Source organism: Marmota marmota, unplaced genomic scaffold (genome assembly GCF_001458135.2).
Source record: "Marmota marmota marmota unplaced genomic scaffold, marMar, whole genome shotgun sequence".
Lineage (NCBI taxonomy): Eukaryota > Metazoa > Chordata > Mammalia > Rodentia > Sciuridae > Marmota > Marmota marmota.
This window is the reverse complement of record NW_025999842.1, coordinates 64,238,348-64,256,346: the sequence shown is the minus strand read 5'-3', so window position 1 is coordinate 64,256,346 and position 17,999 is coordinate 64,238,348. Positions and strand designations below refer to the sequence as shown.

At 38.4% G+C, this 17,999-nt stretch overlaps 2 protein-coding genes across 4 annotated transcripts in view; one reads left to right on the top strand and one right to left on the bottom strand.

Annotated features, from left to right (window-relative positions):
• Positions 1-482: 482 nt before the first annotated feature.
• Positions 483-12,789, bottom strand: LOC125615989 (putative hydro-lyase KRH_21160). Its single transcript, XM_048800545.1, has 5 exons — positions 12,694-12,789; positions 11,563-12,634; positions 8,934-8,969; positions 3,299-3,342; positions 483-748 (listed from the first exon to the last, which is right to left on the bottom strand). Exons 1-4 carry the CDS (start codon positions 12,787-12,789, stop codon positions 3,299-3,301), a joined length of 1,248 nt encoding a protein of 415 aa, XP_048656502.1. The 3' UTR covers positions 483-748.
• Positions 12,046-17,999, top strand: part of Lats1 (large tumor suppressor kinase 1) — a 44,925-nt gene continuing 38,971 nt past the window's right edge. For all 3 annotated transcript variants that reach the window (XM_048799716.1, XM_015502150.2, XM_048799719.1), the window contains exon 1: positions 12,046-12,298. The gene's annotated coding sequence lies outside the window, so the exon portion shown is untranslated. The remainder of the gene's footprint in view (positions 12,299-17,999) is intronic.

Sequence of the window (17,999 nt, the reverse complement as noted above, 5' to 3'; positions counted from 1 at the left end):
TTACCTATGGTTCCAAAGTTCATTTGTTCATTCATTCAGAAACCTTTACTGAATGCCTATCCTCTAAATGTGTTAGGGCCTACAATAGTGAGCAGGAAAAAAATGTTTCTATACATACAGAGCAAAATCTAGCTGACAGTTTTTTAAAAAGTATAGCCTGGCAGGATGTGCATGCCTATAATTTCAGTGAGTCAGAAGGCTGAAGCAGGAGGATCACAAGCTCGAGGCCAGCCTCAGCAACTTAGCAAGACCCTATCTCAAAATGAAAAATAAAAAGCACTAAGGATATGGCTCAGTGATAAAGCACCCCTGGGTTCAATTCCCAGTACTGCAACCCCTCAAAAAAAAAATAAAATAAATTATATATATATATATATATCAATAACAGCCCAATCAGAAAAATCCAAACTACCCAGAATATAGAAAGAGTTAGTTTCACATGTGTTAGAAGGACTGGAAAAACAAAAGGGAATTCAAGGAGTGTTGGTAGTGCAAATAGAAAAGGTGATAACCAGAAAGCAGAAATCATTAATACCTTTGGTGCTACATTATTGGAAATGCTGTTAAAGTTGATTCTGGATTAGCAGGAAAAAATGCCACCTCAACCCAGCCTGGAACTGCTGCCAGTGCTGCTGTCGCCAAAATCCTGGAGCAGGAAGGGAGCTGCTTCTCTCCTCCTACGCCTTCCAGTCACCTACATAGTGCCTCCCATGGTAGGGTCCATCTGGAAAGCAGATGGCAAGGGATCCTGGAAAATGGAGTTTGTAATACATAGTAGAGCACAGCAAAAGGGACTGAAAGCAAAAAAGAAAGTAGCTGGACCAAATGTACTGATAAAAGGATAAAGGAAGAATGAGGGGAACGACTCTAGAGTAGTCGGAGATCCCACCTGACAGAAATAACATTTGAGTAGTCACCTGTGAGAAGTGAAGGTGTGAATTACATGAATGCATTCCAGGCAGAGGACTTGAGAGGCAGAGCACAGCAAGGTGGATGTGGCTGCCATTCAACTACCAGGACAGGGGGATTGTAGGTAGTAAGGATTGGTTGTGGAAAGACTGAGATTTCCAAGAATCACTGGTGCTACAGAACATAGACTATGTAAGAGGGGTGAGGATGGTGGAAACAAAGACAGCAGGAAGGAATGGAAGCAGAAAAGTGGAAGCAAGAAGGGAGTCTTGTCACAGTGGTTGTGAATAATTCAAATTGTGAACATCTCTAATCCTAAAATCTGAAATGCTCCAAAATCTGAAATTTGTTTTTCCCCTGACATGGGGCTTAAATCCAGAGTTGCTATACCACTGAGCGACATCCCCAGTCCTTTTTGACATGGGGTCTCCCTGTGTTGCTGAATACCTTGCCAAGTTGCTGAGGCTGGCCTCAAATTTGTGATCCTCCTGCCTCAGGTTCTCTGGTAGCTGGGATTACATGGGGTTACAGGCATGTGCCACCGTTTCTGCCGAAATCTGAAATGTTTTTGAGGATCAATATGATGTCACAGGTGAAAAATTCCACACTTTAACTTCATGTGATGGGTCACAGTCAAAATGCAGGTACACTAGTCAGGTATTGATTTTTTCTGATTGGGCTGTTATTTTTATATATATATATATATATATATATTTTTTTTTTTTTTTTTTTTTNCACATCCTGCCAGGCTATACTTTTTAAAAAACTGTCAGCTAGATTTTGCTCTGTATGTATAGAAACATTTTTTTCCTGCTCACTATTGTAGGCCCTAACACATTTAGAGGATAGGCATTCAGTAAAGGTTTCTGAATGAATGAACAAATGAACTTTGGAACCATAGGTAATCTCAGCTCCTCAGGAGTCTGAGGCAGAAGGATCACAAGTTGGACACTAGCCTGGGCAATTTAGCAAGACCCTGTCTCAAAAGATAAAAAGGACTGGGAATGAAGCTCAGTGGTAAAACACCCCTGGATTTAATCCCCCTACCATTAAGATTTAAAAAGAAAAAATGTTGGCACAGCTGGGTGTGGTGCCACATGTCTGTAATCCCAGTGATTTGGGAACCTGAGGCAGGAGGATTACAAGTTTGAGGCCAGCCTCAGCAATTTAGGAAGGCCCTAAGCAACTTAGAAAGTTGTCTGAAAAAATAAAAAGGGCTGAGGATGTGGCTTAGTGGTTAAGTTCTCTGGGATTCAATCCCCAGTACCAAAAATGCAGGCCCATTTAAAGTATTATATAAAATTCCCTTCAGGTTATATGAATGGGGTTTATATGAAACATAAATTAATTTCATGTTTAGGCTTGGGTTTTAACCTTAAAATAGCTCATTTCATTCCAAAATTTTAAAAATATTCAAAATCCTAAACATTTTATAGCCAAGAATTGAAGATAAGGATATTTAACTTGTATATTAATTTGAACCGTATTCAAAAGCAATGTAATATTTGGGAGCACAAAACAAGATAAACAGTAAAATGATGGAAAAAAATTCTGAAACTTCACCAGAAAAATTCTTAATAAGGGGACTAGTGATGTAACTCACTGGTAGATCATATATTTAACATAGGCAAGCCCCTAGGTTCAATTGCTCAGCACCTTCCCCACAAAAAATTCTGGACAGGTATGGAATGTATGTAACATGTATGCATGTCTGTAACTTCATTTATGGAGAAACTTAATAGTTTTATCTAAGCATATGTTAAGTACTTTTATTTTATTTCCCTTCTCTACTTCTACTGTGTTATATTTGAAATCTTATTTTTTTAGAAACCTTGGTTAGATTGGAAGTAAAATTATTTATTATATTTTGTTTTCTACTATTGCAAGGCATGATATTAGATACTGTGAAAAGGTAAAACAAACATAAAATATGCAACCTCCTCTTGAGAAAGTCTTGGATTTAGTTATGGAGAAGGGGCATGGAAAGTTAAATCATGGCAAAAGGAACTAACAAAATAGTAATGTTAAACACAGTGCTGAGGGTTCTGGGATGGAAGAAAGAAACATGAATTTAGAGCTTCTTCAAAGATTTCTCAGAGAAGAAAGTTGAGCTGGACTTTAAAGGACCACAAAGTTTAATATTGTACATTTGATTTAAAATTAATAGGTTAATTTTAAATTAGTTTTAAAATTATTATTATTATTATTATTATTATTATTATTATTAGTTGTGATGCTGGAGATCCAATCCAGAGCCTGGCATGTGCTCTTCAAGAGCTTTGCCTCTAAGATACATACCCAGCCCCTAAACCTACTAATATTTAAGGATTCAGGATTTTGTCTTACATTGCCAACACTTAGCATAGAGCCTGACACAGTAGATACTCACCTATGTGTTGATGGAATGGTATATGAAATTTTCCCTTTTATGATCTGAAAGAAAGTTGAAAAGAACGAGAATTGCAAATAATAGCTGATATTCTGTCTTTGCCTCATTTAGTTCTATATTAAGTGCATAGCACTGTTAGGAATGTTTATAATCTAGTCATGTTCTAAAGTTTTCCTTTTAGTTTTCCTTCTAAAGTTTCCTTTATCTTAAAAGGGTAAGAATAAAAGATCTAAAACAAATTGATTATACTTAGAATCATAGAAACATTTAAAAATACATTAGGAAATATTTACTTAGAAATATGCACAAAACAAACAGAAATTTTTTGTGAACATTTTATTTGTTGTTATCCAAGAGCTTTTATTTATGTTATTATTTATTTATATATATTTACATATTTATTCTACTTATCCTCAAGTCTTTGTTGCTTCCCATTAAAAAAACAAACAGAAAATAAACTATCTGCTTTACATGATGATTTAAAGTTAGGTATCCATATTTTCCCTTGGAAATTTGAGTATTTAATAATACTGAATAAGTCTTTGGTAAAAAATGACAACATGTGATCATGGAATTATCTGCCTGTCATTCTGAGAATTAATACAAGTTGGACTCATTGTCTTTCTGAAATATCAGTAGAGGTTTAGATGTATACTAGCATAAAATTAGTCTTGAAGTCTTGAAAGTTTTTTTCCCCCCTTTTTCTTTCAGGAGGAAGAACCGGTACTTTTTTGACTCATAGCATTAGTAACCAGGCTAATGTTCACCAATCTCTTATAAGTTCCTGGCTCAGCACTGATCCTGCGAAAGACCGTATTGAAATCACAAGCTTGCTTCCCAGCAGGACTCTGTCTGTGAACAGTTTGGATGTTTTAGGTCCTTGTCTTGTTTGTGGAACTGATGCAGAAGCAATATATGTTACCAGACAACTGTTTTCATGAAAATACTGGGATTATAATATTTCAAGTTAAATATATAGTTAGCCCTTTGAATTACAATTTCTGTGCAAAACTTTATTATTGAAAAATGTGATATTTACATGGGTCGTATCAGTAAACTATTGTTAATATCAATGCCCAATTTGGGCATTTGTTACTTGGGTATTCCCACAATAGTTACAGAATCTGATAGATTGCTGATGGCACAAGATTTTGAACATGTGGAAGAACATCAGAGGGATCCTTGTACTGATAAATAACATTGCTTTCAAACAGAATATTATTGACAATTCCTGAAAGCAACTGTTCATTTTTAGTGGTGTAGGATTTAACATTAAACCACCAATGAGTTCCTATAATTTTTATTCCTATAACATTTTCCTATTAATTTTAATAAGTTTTTTCAGGAAAAAGTGAGTAGAGCAAAAACGACAAATTTATAATTGTGTTCAAATATTTTTATTATTATTTTCTGTGGATCAGTGGGTGTTGCTGGGGACTGAACCCAGGGATTGTGCATACTAGGCACTCTACCATTGAGCTGTACCTGTAGCCCCGTAAATTTTTTTAAAAAATGAAAATATACATGTTATCTTTGTGGATGCACATTTTCTGGCAGTAAACACATTATCATCATTTTGAACTACTAAGTATTCTAAAGTATAAATGTATAATAGTATATTTTACTTAATGGCATATTACATTCCATGTTCACACCTTTCACTGTTTATGATTATACTATATTTACATTTCTTTTACTTGTTTGTATTCTTAGCCATTTTTATTTTTGGAGGCAATTTAGCATCTTCTTATTATTTTTTAACCTTTTATATATGAAGAATTTTTTTGCCTGTGGTCCTATGATACAGGCAGCTTTTAATTTAGCTTTGGCTTTATTCATGGGGCTTTTTATACAATTAGGCATTTTTGTATATGGTCAACTCAGTTGATTTCTTTACACTTTATGCCCTTTGCATCATGCTATCCCTATTCTAAGTTTATATAAATGTTTACCTATATTTTCCTCTATTTTGAGGTTTCATGTTTTATGTGTAATTATCACATTTTGAATTTATTTAGTGATGCCTGTAATCCCAGCTACCAGAAACTGAGGTAGTAGGGTACCAAGTTTGAGGCCAGCCTGTGTAACTTAGCAAGACTGTCTCAAAATAAAAAATAAACTGGGGATGTAGCTCAGTGGAAAAGCACCCAAGTTGAATGTACCACAAGCACATACATCTGAAAAAAAATTGGTTGGGGGGCGGTCTTAAGGATTGAACCTAGGGCTTTATGCACACTAAGGACAGTAAATTCCCCATCTAGCCCCCTGAAATTTTTTTTTTACACATTGTAAGCATAAAAATAAAATCATTTAATGAGCCCAGGTTTATCAGGAAACACCCAATTTTCATTTCTGATGTCATTCACTCCCCACCACCCCACCTGTGCTCTGGATCATTTTATTTTAATTTTTTGGGGGGAAGTACCAAGGATTGAACTCAGGGGCACTGGACCACTGAATCATGTCTCCAGGCCTATTTTGTGCCTCGCTGTTGCTGAGGCTGGCTTTGAACTTGGATCCTCCTGTCTTAGCCCTCCAGTGCATGCTGGGATTACAGGCATGTACTGCTGCACCCAGCTTGACCATTTTAAAGCAAATTCCAGATAATGTGTTATTGATAATTTACTGTGTCTGTCCTAAGAACGAAAACCCTCCTTTTAAAAAAATAAGCACAATACCATTATCATTCCTCTAATAAATTATTCTTTAATACTGTTAAATATTTAAGCAGTGTTTTAATTTCCCAGATTCTTATGAACATTTTTATAGTTGATTTATCAACAGATAAAGGCTAGACTATTACATGTCTCAAATTACTTTAAATTCACACCCCTTATTTTTTATTTTTCTTTGTTACTTTTTGTATGTATCTACCTCAGCCTCCTAAGTAACTGCGATTATGGATGCATACCACCATGCCCGCCAAGTTCTGCCAATTAATAAGAAACATAAGCTTTATTTAGTATAACATGGTAATTTACCAATTTATTTATGAAATTAATCACATTTTCTTTTGAAGGCTACAGGATATCAGATGAAAGGTACCTTGGAGGCCATTTCCAATCTAAATGTGATCATCCCTCTGCAGCATGTGCAACAAATTATTGTCCAGTTTATACTTAAAAACATATCCCAAGATGAGCACAGTAGCTTATGCTTGTAATTCCCAGCCATTGGGAAGTTGTGGCAGAAGAATTGCAAGTTGGAGACCAGCCTCAGCAATTTAAGAGACTGAAAATAAAAAATTTTTAAAAGCTGGGGATTAGCTTAGTGGTAAAATCCCTACAGTGCACGCTGGGATTACAGGCGTCTTTTTTTGCCCAGTACAAAAAAAAGTTTCCCATTTCACTGTGCAGCTTCTCATTTGGACAGCTCTAATTGATGCAGCATTGTGACAGAGTTTCAGTTTATGGGTAAGATCCAAAACAATCCTGTAAAATGGTAGAATGGTTGTGGGTTAATGATATTGTGATTCTGTTATGAAACAAGCCAACTGCCAATTTTGTTATATTTGAATTTTCATTATGTTGGGATGCCTCAATGTGGGTTTTTACTAAATAAAATGAGTTTTTATATTCTGAACTGAAATTTGCTTCCTTTAATCTTATCTCAAGAGCCATAAAAATCACTTAATTCTCAAATATTCAGATATTCAAAACTATGTATTGTAGCTTCTTCAGGAAGAACCTTTCTTATTTATCCTTTTAGTGGTTCCTTGTGGGCAGGGTTCCCTTCCCAATTTTTGTTGGGAGGAGAAAGGACTCCTTTAGCATATCTTTTAGGTGTCGTATTTCCTTCAGAAAGCCTTCACTGACTTCTGACAATTTGAGCTAAATTGTTCTCTGCTTCAAAAACCCACTGTGCATAATTTAAGCAGACTGTCTCCCCCTACTGGGCCACAACAAGAACAGGGGATATGTCTTCTGTTGCATTAGCATATTTAACAGTATGATCCATAGTAAGCAGTGAATTAAACTGAACTCACAATCTTGTTTTCCCTTTAAGAAATAACTTGTTTGCCTAACTCCCTGTTTTAAGTGTGACTTCAAAAAACAAACACTTTTCTATGAGGTGTCTGCCTTGCTGAGAGTATGACAGAAACCTTGCCATCCTTGTTCTGGGTACAGTATTCTTTTGGAACGCTGTATCAGCTTATTTTAATTTTTGTAAAATTAGATTGCTGAGTAGTTGAACTTAATCCCTAAGTTTTCACATATGAACTTCTAAGCACATTTTCCATATTTTTGGGTTAATGCAGATGGTTTCTGATCCTTATTATATACCTATTATTGTTCTAAGACAAATTTCATTTCAGCATACGAAAGAACAATCTCCTTTGCCTCTTCTAAAGAAGCTACTTTAGGGGCTGGGGATGTGGCTCAAGCGGTAGCGTGCTCGCCTGGCATGCATGTGGCCCGGGTTCGATTCTCAGCACCACATACAAACAAAGATGTTGTGTCTGCCCATAACTAAAAAATAAATAAAAAAAAAATTAAAAAAAAAAAAAGAAGCTACTTTAAGAGTTGCCCAACATGCCATCTACACTTTCATCCTGTTGGTTAGGAGATATATGCTAAATGAATCAAATTTCTTGGGCCCTTTGCATGATTCAATTATCAGTGACACATAAACCTTTGGTATTTGGTTACAAGTATTAAAATATTTATGGACAAACAATTTATTGACATATCTTTCCATTTATCTTTTTCATAAGGCTATTTTGAGAAAATAACTGTAATATCATCCTATCAAAAGTTGGGAATAACTGAAAAATTACTTGACCTTTGTGAATAATACTTCTATTTCATTGTATGGTGGAAACATCCTTTCAATAATCCATTCCAGAATCTTAGATAAGAAACATACCAAGTTCAGTATGTTATAGCGAGCCTTCATTTAAGCTTATGGTATGAATATGGTATCTAGCCCATGCTAACAGAAGGTCTAAAGCAGTAATAGTGCTCATGTTTTACAGATATGAAACCTGAGGAGAACCAAAATATGGTATGCAATTCCTTGATCTCTTTTTAATTGGTATCCTGAACCACCATTAATGTGAATTGGCAATGTTGAACAACTGAAAGCTGGTTTCTAAAAGTCATCAGCATTGGAACAATTTCTAGTAACATTTGCTACATTAAAGGTTAAAAAAAAAAAAAAAAGGGCAGGTGGCACACGCCTGTAATCCCAGTGGCTCATAGACTGAGGCGGGAAGATGTGAGTTCAAAGTTAGCCTCAGCTATGGCAAGGCAGCCTGCAACTCTGTGAGACCCTGTCTCTAAATAAAATATAAAATAGGGATGAGGATATGGCTCATTGCCCCTGCGTTAAATCCCCAGTACCAAAAAAAAAGAGAGAGAGAGAGAGGGCAGGGAACCACTCAGGATATGGGGAAGTAGAAAAACTATAGATAGATGATTAGGTTAAAAAACAATAATCAAAAATTAATGTTCAGGGCTGGAGCTCAATGACAGAGCACTTCCCTAGCATGTGTGAGGCACTGGGTTCGATCCTTAGCACCACATACACAAATATATAAAATAAAGGCATGCTATTCATCTACAACTATAAAAAAAAAGTTGAAAAAAAAATAATGTTGAGGGCTAGAGATGTAGTTCAGTGGTAGAGTACTTACCTAGCATGTGAGACACCCTGGGTTTAATCCCCAGTACTGAAAGAAAAACAAAAACAAATTTGTGCTCAATTCCAAACTGTCATGACAACTTTGGCAGACAATAGGTGATAGACCAGCACAACTCAAAGCCATCAGAAATGCATTAACTCAGCTGGGCACCACAGAGTACACATGTAATCTCAGCTGCTCTGGAGGCTAAATTAGGAGGAACCCAAGTTCAAAGCCAGCTTCAGCAATTTAGCAAGACCATCTCAAAATAAAAAAACAGCTGGGGATGTAGCTCAGTGGTTAAGCACCTCTGGGTTCAATCCCTGGTACCACCCTCCTCCCTAAAGATGCATTTACTCTCAAAGTTAATTTTTGTATAGGTCATGGATTTATGAGGCTAAATTGTAATTAATACTAGACTATAAAATAACAGTTTTCAACAAGACAAACCCTTGCATAGGATAAATTAAACTTAAATCTGTTGTCAACACAAAGTCTGAGATTGAGCTCTAGCACCTCAAAAACTAAACAACAACCAAAAAAAAGTCTGTTAGAGAAATCCTAGAAGCAATGATACCCAATAGCAGTCAGCCCACTAGAACCCAGATTTGGTTTTAAATACCATTCTCCAATAAAAAGAACCAGGGCTCATTAGAGAAGTGATGATTCCAGGATGGGACTGATATATGAGATAGCTTGGAGTATCTTGTAGTGGTGTATGACAAAGATACAGAAGCCAAATGAAAGCCACTAATGGGCAAAACTGGAATGATTCAAGCAAAAAATAACTGAAGTATAAAATATCCGGGGTCCATAATGATATAAATATACGAATAGTGGGGGGAGTGGCAAAGTAAAGTCAGAGCAGAAATCCAAGTAATTTATTGAAATTTTCTGCCCTCAAGGAGGTAGAGCATAACTCTCCATTCCTTCTGTGTGAGCTGTGCTAGTCTTCCCCCAAGATTATATTAATTTCTGGGAGGTCCTATGTTCTCAAGGCCATACTGATTTCCAGACTAATTCCATATGTACTTCTTTTGTACCTCCCTACTGTCTATTACCCATGCATGAAATGTAGCCCCTATTCCTCTGACGCATCAAAGGCTGGATTAAGGGTTTTTTTCATCATGATAATAAAAAACCTTTAAATGCAATGCCATTTTCAAACATCCAGTCTTTCCCTGGCCTTTTATCACCATCAGCACCCACAGTCCCAACAACTTTGCATTTTGTCTGTTCTTTCCTGATCATTTTTTAAAAAATTTTAATTGTAGATAGACATATCTATGTTTTATTTATTTTTATGGTGGTGCTGAGGATCGAACCCAGTGCCTCACACATGCTAGGCAAGTACTCTACCCAGTTACTGAGCTATAACTGCAACCCCTTTACTGATCATTTCTTCTTTCCTCATTCTTCTCACCCCTTACAAATACAAGCCTCCCAGACCTGTGTTGAACAATTTACTGAGCTCCTTGAATTATCTAGGAATTTCCCCAAAGACAATGGTTTATGGAGATATTTTCCTTTAGGTTTACAGAGCTTGAGAGCTTAAGTGAAAAAGTTCCATGGGTTGGTAACAGTGACAAGATTCTGGGGGTAGTGTGTCCTTCCAGTTAAATAACCTCTGAACAGAGCAAGTAAGCCCTTACATACAGCATAGAATTTTAGGGCCAAGTGTGACACTACAGGTTACTTAGTCCTCCAGTTGAAGAAAGCTTCTTAATGACACTCCTGGAGCCATATCTGCTACATCCTACAAACTCTGTGATTATATGGGAATTTTTAAATTTGTTTTTTTGTGCCAGAGACTGAACCAGGAACTTATAAGGTGAACTCCTAGCTGAAATGTTTTATTTATTTATTTCTTGCTTGCCATACTGGCAATTGAAACCAGGGCCTGGCAGTGTTAGGCAAGAGCTCTACCAGTGAGCTACATCCACAACCCTTTTTGTTTTTTTCAAATTTTGAAACAGGTCTCACTAAATTGTCCCTGGCCTTGAATTTATGACCTTCAGGGCTCAGCCTCCCAGGGATTACAGGTTTGTTCTGCTTGAAGTGGAATTTTTTTTTTTTTGGAGGGGGGTGGGGGTGGTACCAGGGATTGAACTCAGGGGCACACGGTCACTGAGCCACATCCCCAGCCCTATTCTGTATTTTTATTTAGAGACAGGGTCTCAGTGAGTTAGTTAGCGCCTCACTTTTGCCAAGGCTGGCTTTGAACTGGTGATCCTCCTGCCTCAGCCTCTGGAGCCACTGGGATTACAAGCGTGGGCCACCGCGCCCAGCTTAAGTGGAATCTTTTTAACAGAGGTATTCACATTTGAATTTAGGGATACAGTAGCCAGTAATTAATTTAACTTGATAAAAAGTAGCCTTTAATTTTTATAGTTAGTCTAGTACAAATATGTCAAAAGGAGATATCTGAAAGTACTAATAGTATCTATTTTCAAGAAGCAAAATTGGCAAAGATGCTCTTCGTTGCAAAGGACGGGCACTATCTTCCAAAACCACAAACTAAATGACTCCATCCCTGACTTACAATTCAGTTTAACAAGAAATAGAGCCCTCTTCTCACACCGCCCCCGTTATTCCAACTCTGGCAATAACGACCTCCTCTTCTAGGATGAGGCGGACACACCTGAACTCTGCTCACGGGTCGGTGGTGGTTGGCGACATTGTCCGGCTGGTTCAGAAAACACACGTGCTCGAAGCTCACTAGACAAGAATCGGATTTTATTTAAGCCCTCAGATCTCGAATCCTGATGTCCACAGCGAGGTTTCCGAGCGCCACTCCCGGCCGCTTCCCGAGAATTGAGCTCCTGGGGACGCGGTTCCCTTCTCTCCGTCCGGATGCAGAGCTCGATTGGCTGAAGGAGCGACTGCGTACGCCGAGCAAGCTCGGGCGGGGAGTCTTCGGCCGCGCTCGCGAGCGGGTCCAGCGGGCGCGGCAGGCGGAGCGTAGTGGGGCGACCCTCACCCACGCGCTGGGCGGCGGGCCACCGGCCCGAGCAGGGAGGCCGCAGGCGGCGCGCTCGCTCCCCCGCGGCCGGGCAGCCAGAAGCCCCCAGTCCTCGGCCCCCGCGCAAGCGACGCCGGGAAATGCGCACATCCGGTAAATCGCAGCGGAGTGCGGCCGCGGCGACACGGAGTCGAAGGCAAAATGGCGGCGGCGGCGACGGCGGCCTGGTGCTAAGGGGAGAGCCAGGTCCTCGCGACCCCTGCGACGGGCCGCGCCGGCCTGCGGCAGCCCACCGGCCTCTCTCCCCGCCCTGCGCCACCTGGGACACTCGGGGCCCCTGGGACGTGCTCCGGCCGCCTCGGCTCCTGCCCTCGGGCCCGTGGCCGCTGTCCAGGAGCCCCGCTCTCCCCTGCAGGTAAGTCCGGGGCTGCCGTAGCGGGTGGGGCTCACTCTCTCCTCCGGAGTCCGCTCGGCCGGGGCGGTGGCCGCAGGGGCCCACGCCCATCCCCGCTGGCGGGGGTCCAGGGGCTGCTGCGGACGGGCGGGCTGAGCTGGCCGGGTCCGGGCCTGACTTGGCTGGTCGCTTTGACCTGAGCTGAGCCCTGCCCTGGGGAAGCGAGGGTTGGCCGCACCGGGTGCTGCAGGAAGAGCCCCAGGCATTTCGGCCTCGGACGTGCAGGTCTGGCTGGGAAGAGCCTGCCTTGCTGGCGGCCTCGAGGCGACTGTCCCCTCCCACCCCACCCCCAACTCGCTTCGGAGGGGCGGAAAGAGAAAGGTGGTTCTGAAGGAAAGTTGCTTTGAAAGAGCTACCGCAGTTCTTTGGACCGCGGAGGGCCCGGATCCTTGGGTATAACTTGAAATCGTGGGAATCTCTCCCTTACGCCTTAATGTTAGGTCACTGTTCATAGTTCGAAGCGATGGGAGCGGTGGCGGTGGATTTATAGAATAGGAATGTGTATATCAATTTCGGGAACTTTGTTTATTATAACTTGGAGCGCAAAGAATTACTCTTGGGTGATTTTATTTAATCCCATCCTCTGACTTCTTCAATTAAAAGTCGTTTTTAAGGGAACAAAGTGAATATTTTTCGATTCATGTGAATGACTTAAAATGTGTGTCATCGTCTAGAACTTATCGTTAGTGAGCCCTAAGTATCCTCTGTAACACAAATAATATTATCACTCCAGTTTTGTAAATGCACTTGAATGCCTGAGATTATGAAACTTGTCAGACCTTTATGAATTATTTATTGAAGGTTGAAAATATTTATCCATTTTTCCTCCATGAGGAAGAAAAGGTAGGACAATTATATTCGGAATGCATGTTGCCTACTAAGATACCTACATTTGTGATTGCCTTACCAAGGTTTTCTTTTACCTTTAAATAAGTAGACAGATTGATTCCCTAAGGCGGTGGAAAAATTGGACTGATTTTTAAGTAGCATTATGTTCCTCTGATAAACTGTTACTGCAAGAAACTAGATCATAGCACATACTGTGAAAGGCACATTCTTTCTGTGCCTGTTGATTGATTATGCCTTGCTAGTCTCCAAAACAATATAAAAAGTACTTCCACTACATTTTTTAATGTATGATATCTGGCCTTCATTTATAGGCAGAGTTTTTGTTTTGCTTTTAATGTTGGTCCTTGTTCTATGTACATATTCTATGTGCATGTTCTATGTATATATCTTGGAATAGTCCCTCCTCTCATTATTTTAGATATGATATTTATATTAGTAGGTGACTTTTTTTACATCACTTTTAGTCATTGAGCAACTTTGTCCAGAAATTACCATTTTTCAGCATGAAGATAAAAATATACTGATTGTTTTCGCTTTTTTTTTTTTTTTTTTTTTGGTGGTACTAGGGATTGAACCCAGGGGCTCTCTACCACGAGGTACATTCCCAACTCTTTTTATTTTATTGAATTTATTTTATTTAGCTTAGCAGGAAGGTCTTGTTAAGTTGCTCTGGGTGGCCTCATGTTTGCAATTCTTCTGCTTCAGCCTTGCTAGTAACTGGGATTTCATCAGCTAGTTCTTAGAAAGTAAATGAAAGAAAATGTTTATGTTCAGAGATTTGTGAATATTGCTCTTTGAAAAACTAAGACTCTGCTGCTGCTGAGAAACACAACCAGTTATCATTGCTGTTCTCATAATAACATAATTCAGACCAAGGTAACACTTTGAAATCTTATCATGTAATGGTACCTTTTTTTTTTTCCTAAATTCAACAAGAAAACAATATGCATTTGGGTTTACTGATTGTTGTATTTTTGAAGAGGGTCTTAAATTTCAAAACAATTGAAATTTTGTCTATTCAGTGTAAACAATGTAAGTGTCTCTTAAAAGCCTAAGTGAACATACTCTCTTCGCATAGAAAATTCAAGATGTAGATATGATGAAAAGAGGCTGGATTAGATGTGGAGTCCTTCCTAGCATTACCCAGCTAACTACATGACCTTATGTAGGTCTCTTTTAATTCATTTCATTGTCTATTTAAAAAAATATGTGTACGTATATTTTTTTTCCTAAATATATAGCCAGATCAATCAAGCTGTTCTTCAAGACACATTATCTCTATGAATCCCTGACCAGGTAAGAAAAATAAGACAAGAATATGAAGAGGACAAAAGCACGTTTTATTTGAATCATGCAAATAGAATGTAGTTTTCAGAGGATAATAGATCGAAATTCAATGAAAGTTTCTGTTAGGGAGGCATTTGAATGAAGTCTTGAAGATTGGGTATAATTTCTACAAGACAAATATAGCAGTGGCCCTTTCAATAAGAATAAACAGGATGTGCTGGTGAGGTGGGACATGCCTATAATCCCAATAACTCTGGAGGCTGAGGCAGGAGGATTGCAAATTCAAGTCCAGCCTCAGCAATTTAGTGAGGCCCTAGCAACTTATCAAGACTCTTTTTAAAAAAAAAAAAAGCTGGAGATATAGCTCAGTGGTAAAGCCTCCCTGGGCTCAATTGTCAATACCAAAAAAAAAAAAAAAAAAGGATGAGTAAGGACATGACAGTAGAAAAGCAAAAGGTATATTATCTGAGAGCCAGTAATTTGGTTAGAGTATAAGGTACAAGTATGGAGATAAACAGAAAATATATGTCAGAGATAAGCAGATAATAACTAAGTTATTATGAGTCAGGTGCTTGTTCTAAACATTTGACATGTATTTAATGCTCACAACAATCTTATGAGATAGAACCTAATTTTGCCCATATTTGAAGATGAAGAAACTAAGACACATAGGTTAAGCAGCTTGCCCGAGGTCAGACAGCTAGTATGTGGCAGAGCTGGAGTTATAACCAGGTAGAACTCCAGAACCACTAAATTGAAGTTAAGAGTAATTTAATGTTATGTAATAGGGAAAGTGACATGATTAGAACTGTTAATTAGGAAAAATGATCTGGCACCACTGTACTGTTGGTTAAAGAGGTAAGCTGTTTTGCTTTGAAGAGTTCTTTTATTTGAGACAAGGACTCATGTGGTCCAGGCTGGCTTCCAACTTGAGATCCTCCTGCCTCAACCTTCTGAATAACTGGAATTATAGGCAAGTCCCACCACACTTGGCTTTTTTGAAGAATTCTTTTAAAATTCATCTTTATTATTAATTTGAATTTTGACATGTCATAGTAATAAAGATTATTAAGATTTGATAATTTTAATATTGGCCATATCTTGTTTATGGGATTATAGATGAGTACACCTTGAAGGCAATCTAACAATAAATATCAGAATTTTAAATGCACACTCTCTTAACACATAATACACACACACACACACACACACACATATATATTTTTTTCTTGCTGTGCTATTCACAATGCCGGGGATTGAACTCAAGATCTCAAACGTGCTAAGTAAGCACTATACCATTGACCTATACCCCTGGCCCTAGGCATTGACCTATACCCTTGGTCCTAGGCATTCACTTTGATCCAGCATTTCTACTTCTGGGAATTTATCTTAAGGAATGCTCAAGAATTTTTATTGCAGCATATATTTATTAAGAGTGTGTGTGTGTGTGTGTGTGTGTGTGTGTGTGTGTTGCTAGGGATTGAACCCAGGGCCTCCTTCATGTGAGGCATGCACTCTATCAACTGAGCAATGTCCCTAGCCCAACAAGCTGCTTTTCTAACCCTGGAAAAGATTTCAGTTTTGAACTCTTTTATTCCCTTGTATTTCTGCTTTCAAATTAGCTGCTGCTTTTTTGACTTATTTGTTTACTTATAGTAAATTTTTTTTACTAATCAGGAAAATGTCTCATTAGGCAGTGTCATCATTGTGCAAACATCACAGAGGCACTTACTCAAACCCAGATGATATAGATCAGTCACTCACATGGTTTCTCTTTGTGTTTGTGGGAGGAGGTGGTGGTACTAGGAATTATCTAGTGTGCTTCATGCATATTAGATAAATACTCTACCACTGAGCTATATATCCCTAGCCCTTTTTTACTTTTTTTTTTTTTTTTAATTTAAAAAAAATTTTGAGACACGGTCTTGACAAGTTGCCTGACCTTGTTTTGAGCTTGGGATCTTCCTGCCCCAGCCTCCAGAGTAGCTAGGGTTATAGGTGTACACCACCACGCCTGGCTTTACATGGTCTCTTGGTGCAGTCAAGAGATGCAATAAACAAGGATGTATGAGGCTATTGCTGGCATAACCAGCATACTGTTACAGTAAACTTTATTTTTTAACAAGTAGAAAGGTTACACTTTAATGATAAGTAAAATATAGTAAAAACTCAGTAATGTCATTTATCAAGTATTATGTAATACATAATTATAAGCGCTGTCTTATATGACTGGCATCACAGTAGATTTATTTACATCAGCATCACCACAGACATGGGGGAAATACATTGTGTTGTGATGTCACAAGGTGATAGGAATTTTTCAGCTTCATTATACACTCTTGGGACTACTTTCGTATGTGTGGCCCTTCACTGACTGAAACATTCTTATGTGGCACATAACTGTACAGTAGCAATCAATATATACTTCTGAAATTGCTTTTTCCAAACTCTTTTCATAGAATTATAAGAACAGTTATTATAGGCAACAGCTTTCCCAAATATTTTGCCACTGTGAATCAAGGTTCTCCATTTTCCCGGTGTCCAGTATCAGCTTCCTACAGCTCTTAGCCTGATCACTAAGCCAATACTGCATAGGATTTTGTTGTTGTAGCACCTCACTTCTGGGTACCAATATCTGTATTAGAATAATAAGAAACTAAATATACAGATGACAATGGTCAGATCATATATAAAACTACAACTCAGACCTATATCCTTTATAGCAGTAGATCCAAATAGTCTGGATTTAGTCTATATCTACCAGCTTTCCTAATTTTTATCCCTACTTCCAATTCAGTACCAATTAGAGAAAGCTAGATAAACTTCTCAAATCAATCAATTAAGGTGTCCCCTTTCTAGTTATCTTACTTCCAACTTCCCCTTGGGAGCAATCTATAACATACTGTACAGTAGCAATCAATATATGTATCTCTATATATATATATGATATATATCAATATATCATACCTTGTCTTCTCTTATTTTCACTGTCAAGCTTTCCCCCTCTTCTGCCTGTTTTTGAATCTACCAAGTGCAAGTGGTAGTAGATGACTTCCTTCCTATAGCATGTTCCAAATAAACAGCCTTTGCTTGCTTTTATTTGGGCAGTCTTTGTTTCCACAATATTACTAACAATAATCCCAAATATCAATGGCTTAACAGGGATTTCTGTTTTGCACACAAAATCCAGTAATTGTCAAGAGACATTCCTTTAATATTAAGAAGCCACTGTCTTAAAATATGATTTGCATTGTCACCTAAACAGGAAAGAGTATTAGAAAAGTATACTGGCTTTTAAACTGCCTCATTCTAGAATTGAACCATGTCACATCTCACCAGGGTTTGCACATCCAGCCCTGTATTTGGAATTTTAATAAGAATTTGTAGTAGAACCATTCTAAGATCCAGAATTCTTCTGTCATTTCCTTTTCTTTTTTAATTTTCTATTTGGGAAAATTTGATGTAAACAGAGAAGCAAAGAGAATAGTTCATTGACTCTTCATGTGTCTATTCCCCAGCAGGAACA

Coding starts and splice junctions, on each gene's coding strand:
- LOC125615989 (XM_048800545.1), bottom strand. CDS start 12,789: ATGAACAGTGACCTAACATTAAGGCGTAAGGGAGAGATTCCCACGATT. Junction 12,635..12,693: donor CCGCGGTCCAAAGAACTGCG/GTAGCTCTTTCA, acceptor GCCCCTCCGAAG/CGAGTTGGGGGTGGGGTGGG. Junction 3,343..8,933: donor CAGGGTGTCTCACATGCTAG/GTAAGTACTCTA, acceptor ACTTTCTTTCAG/ATCATAAAAGGGAAAATTTC.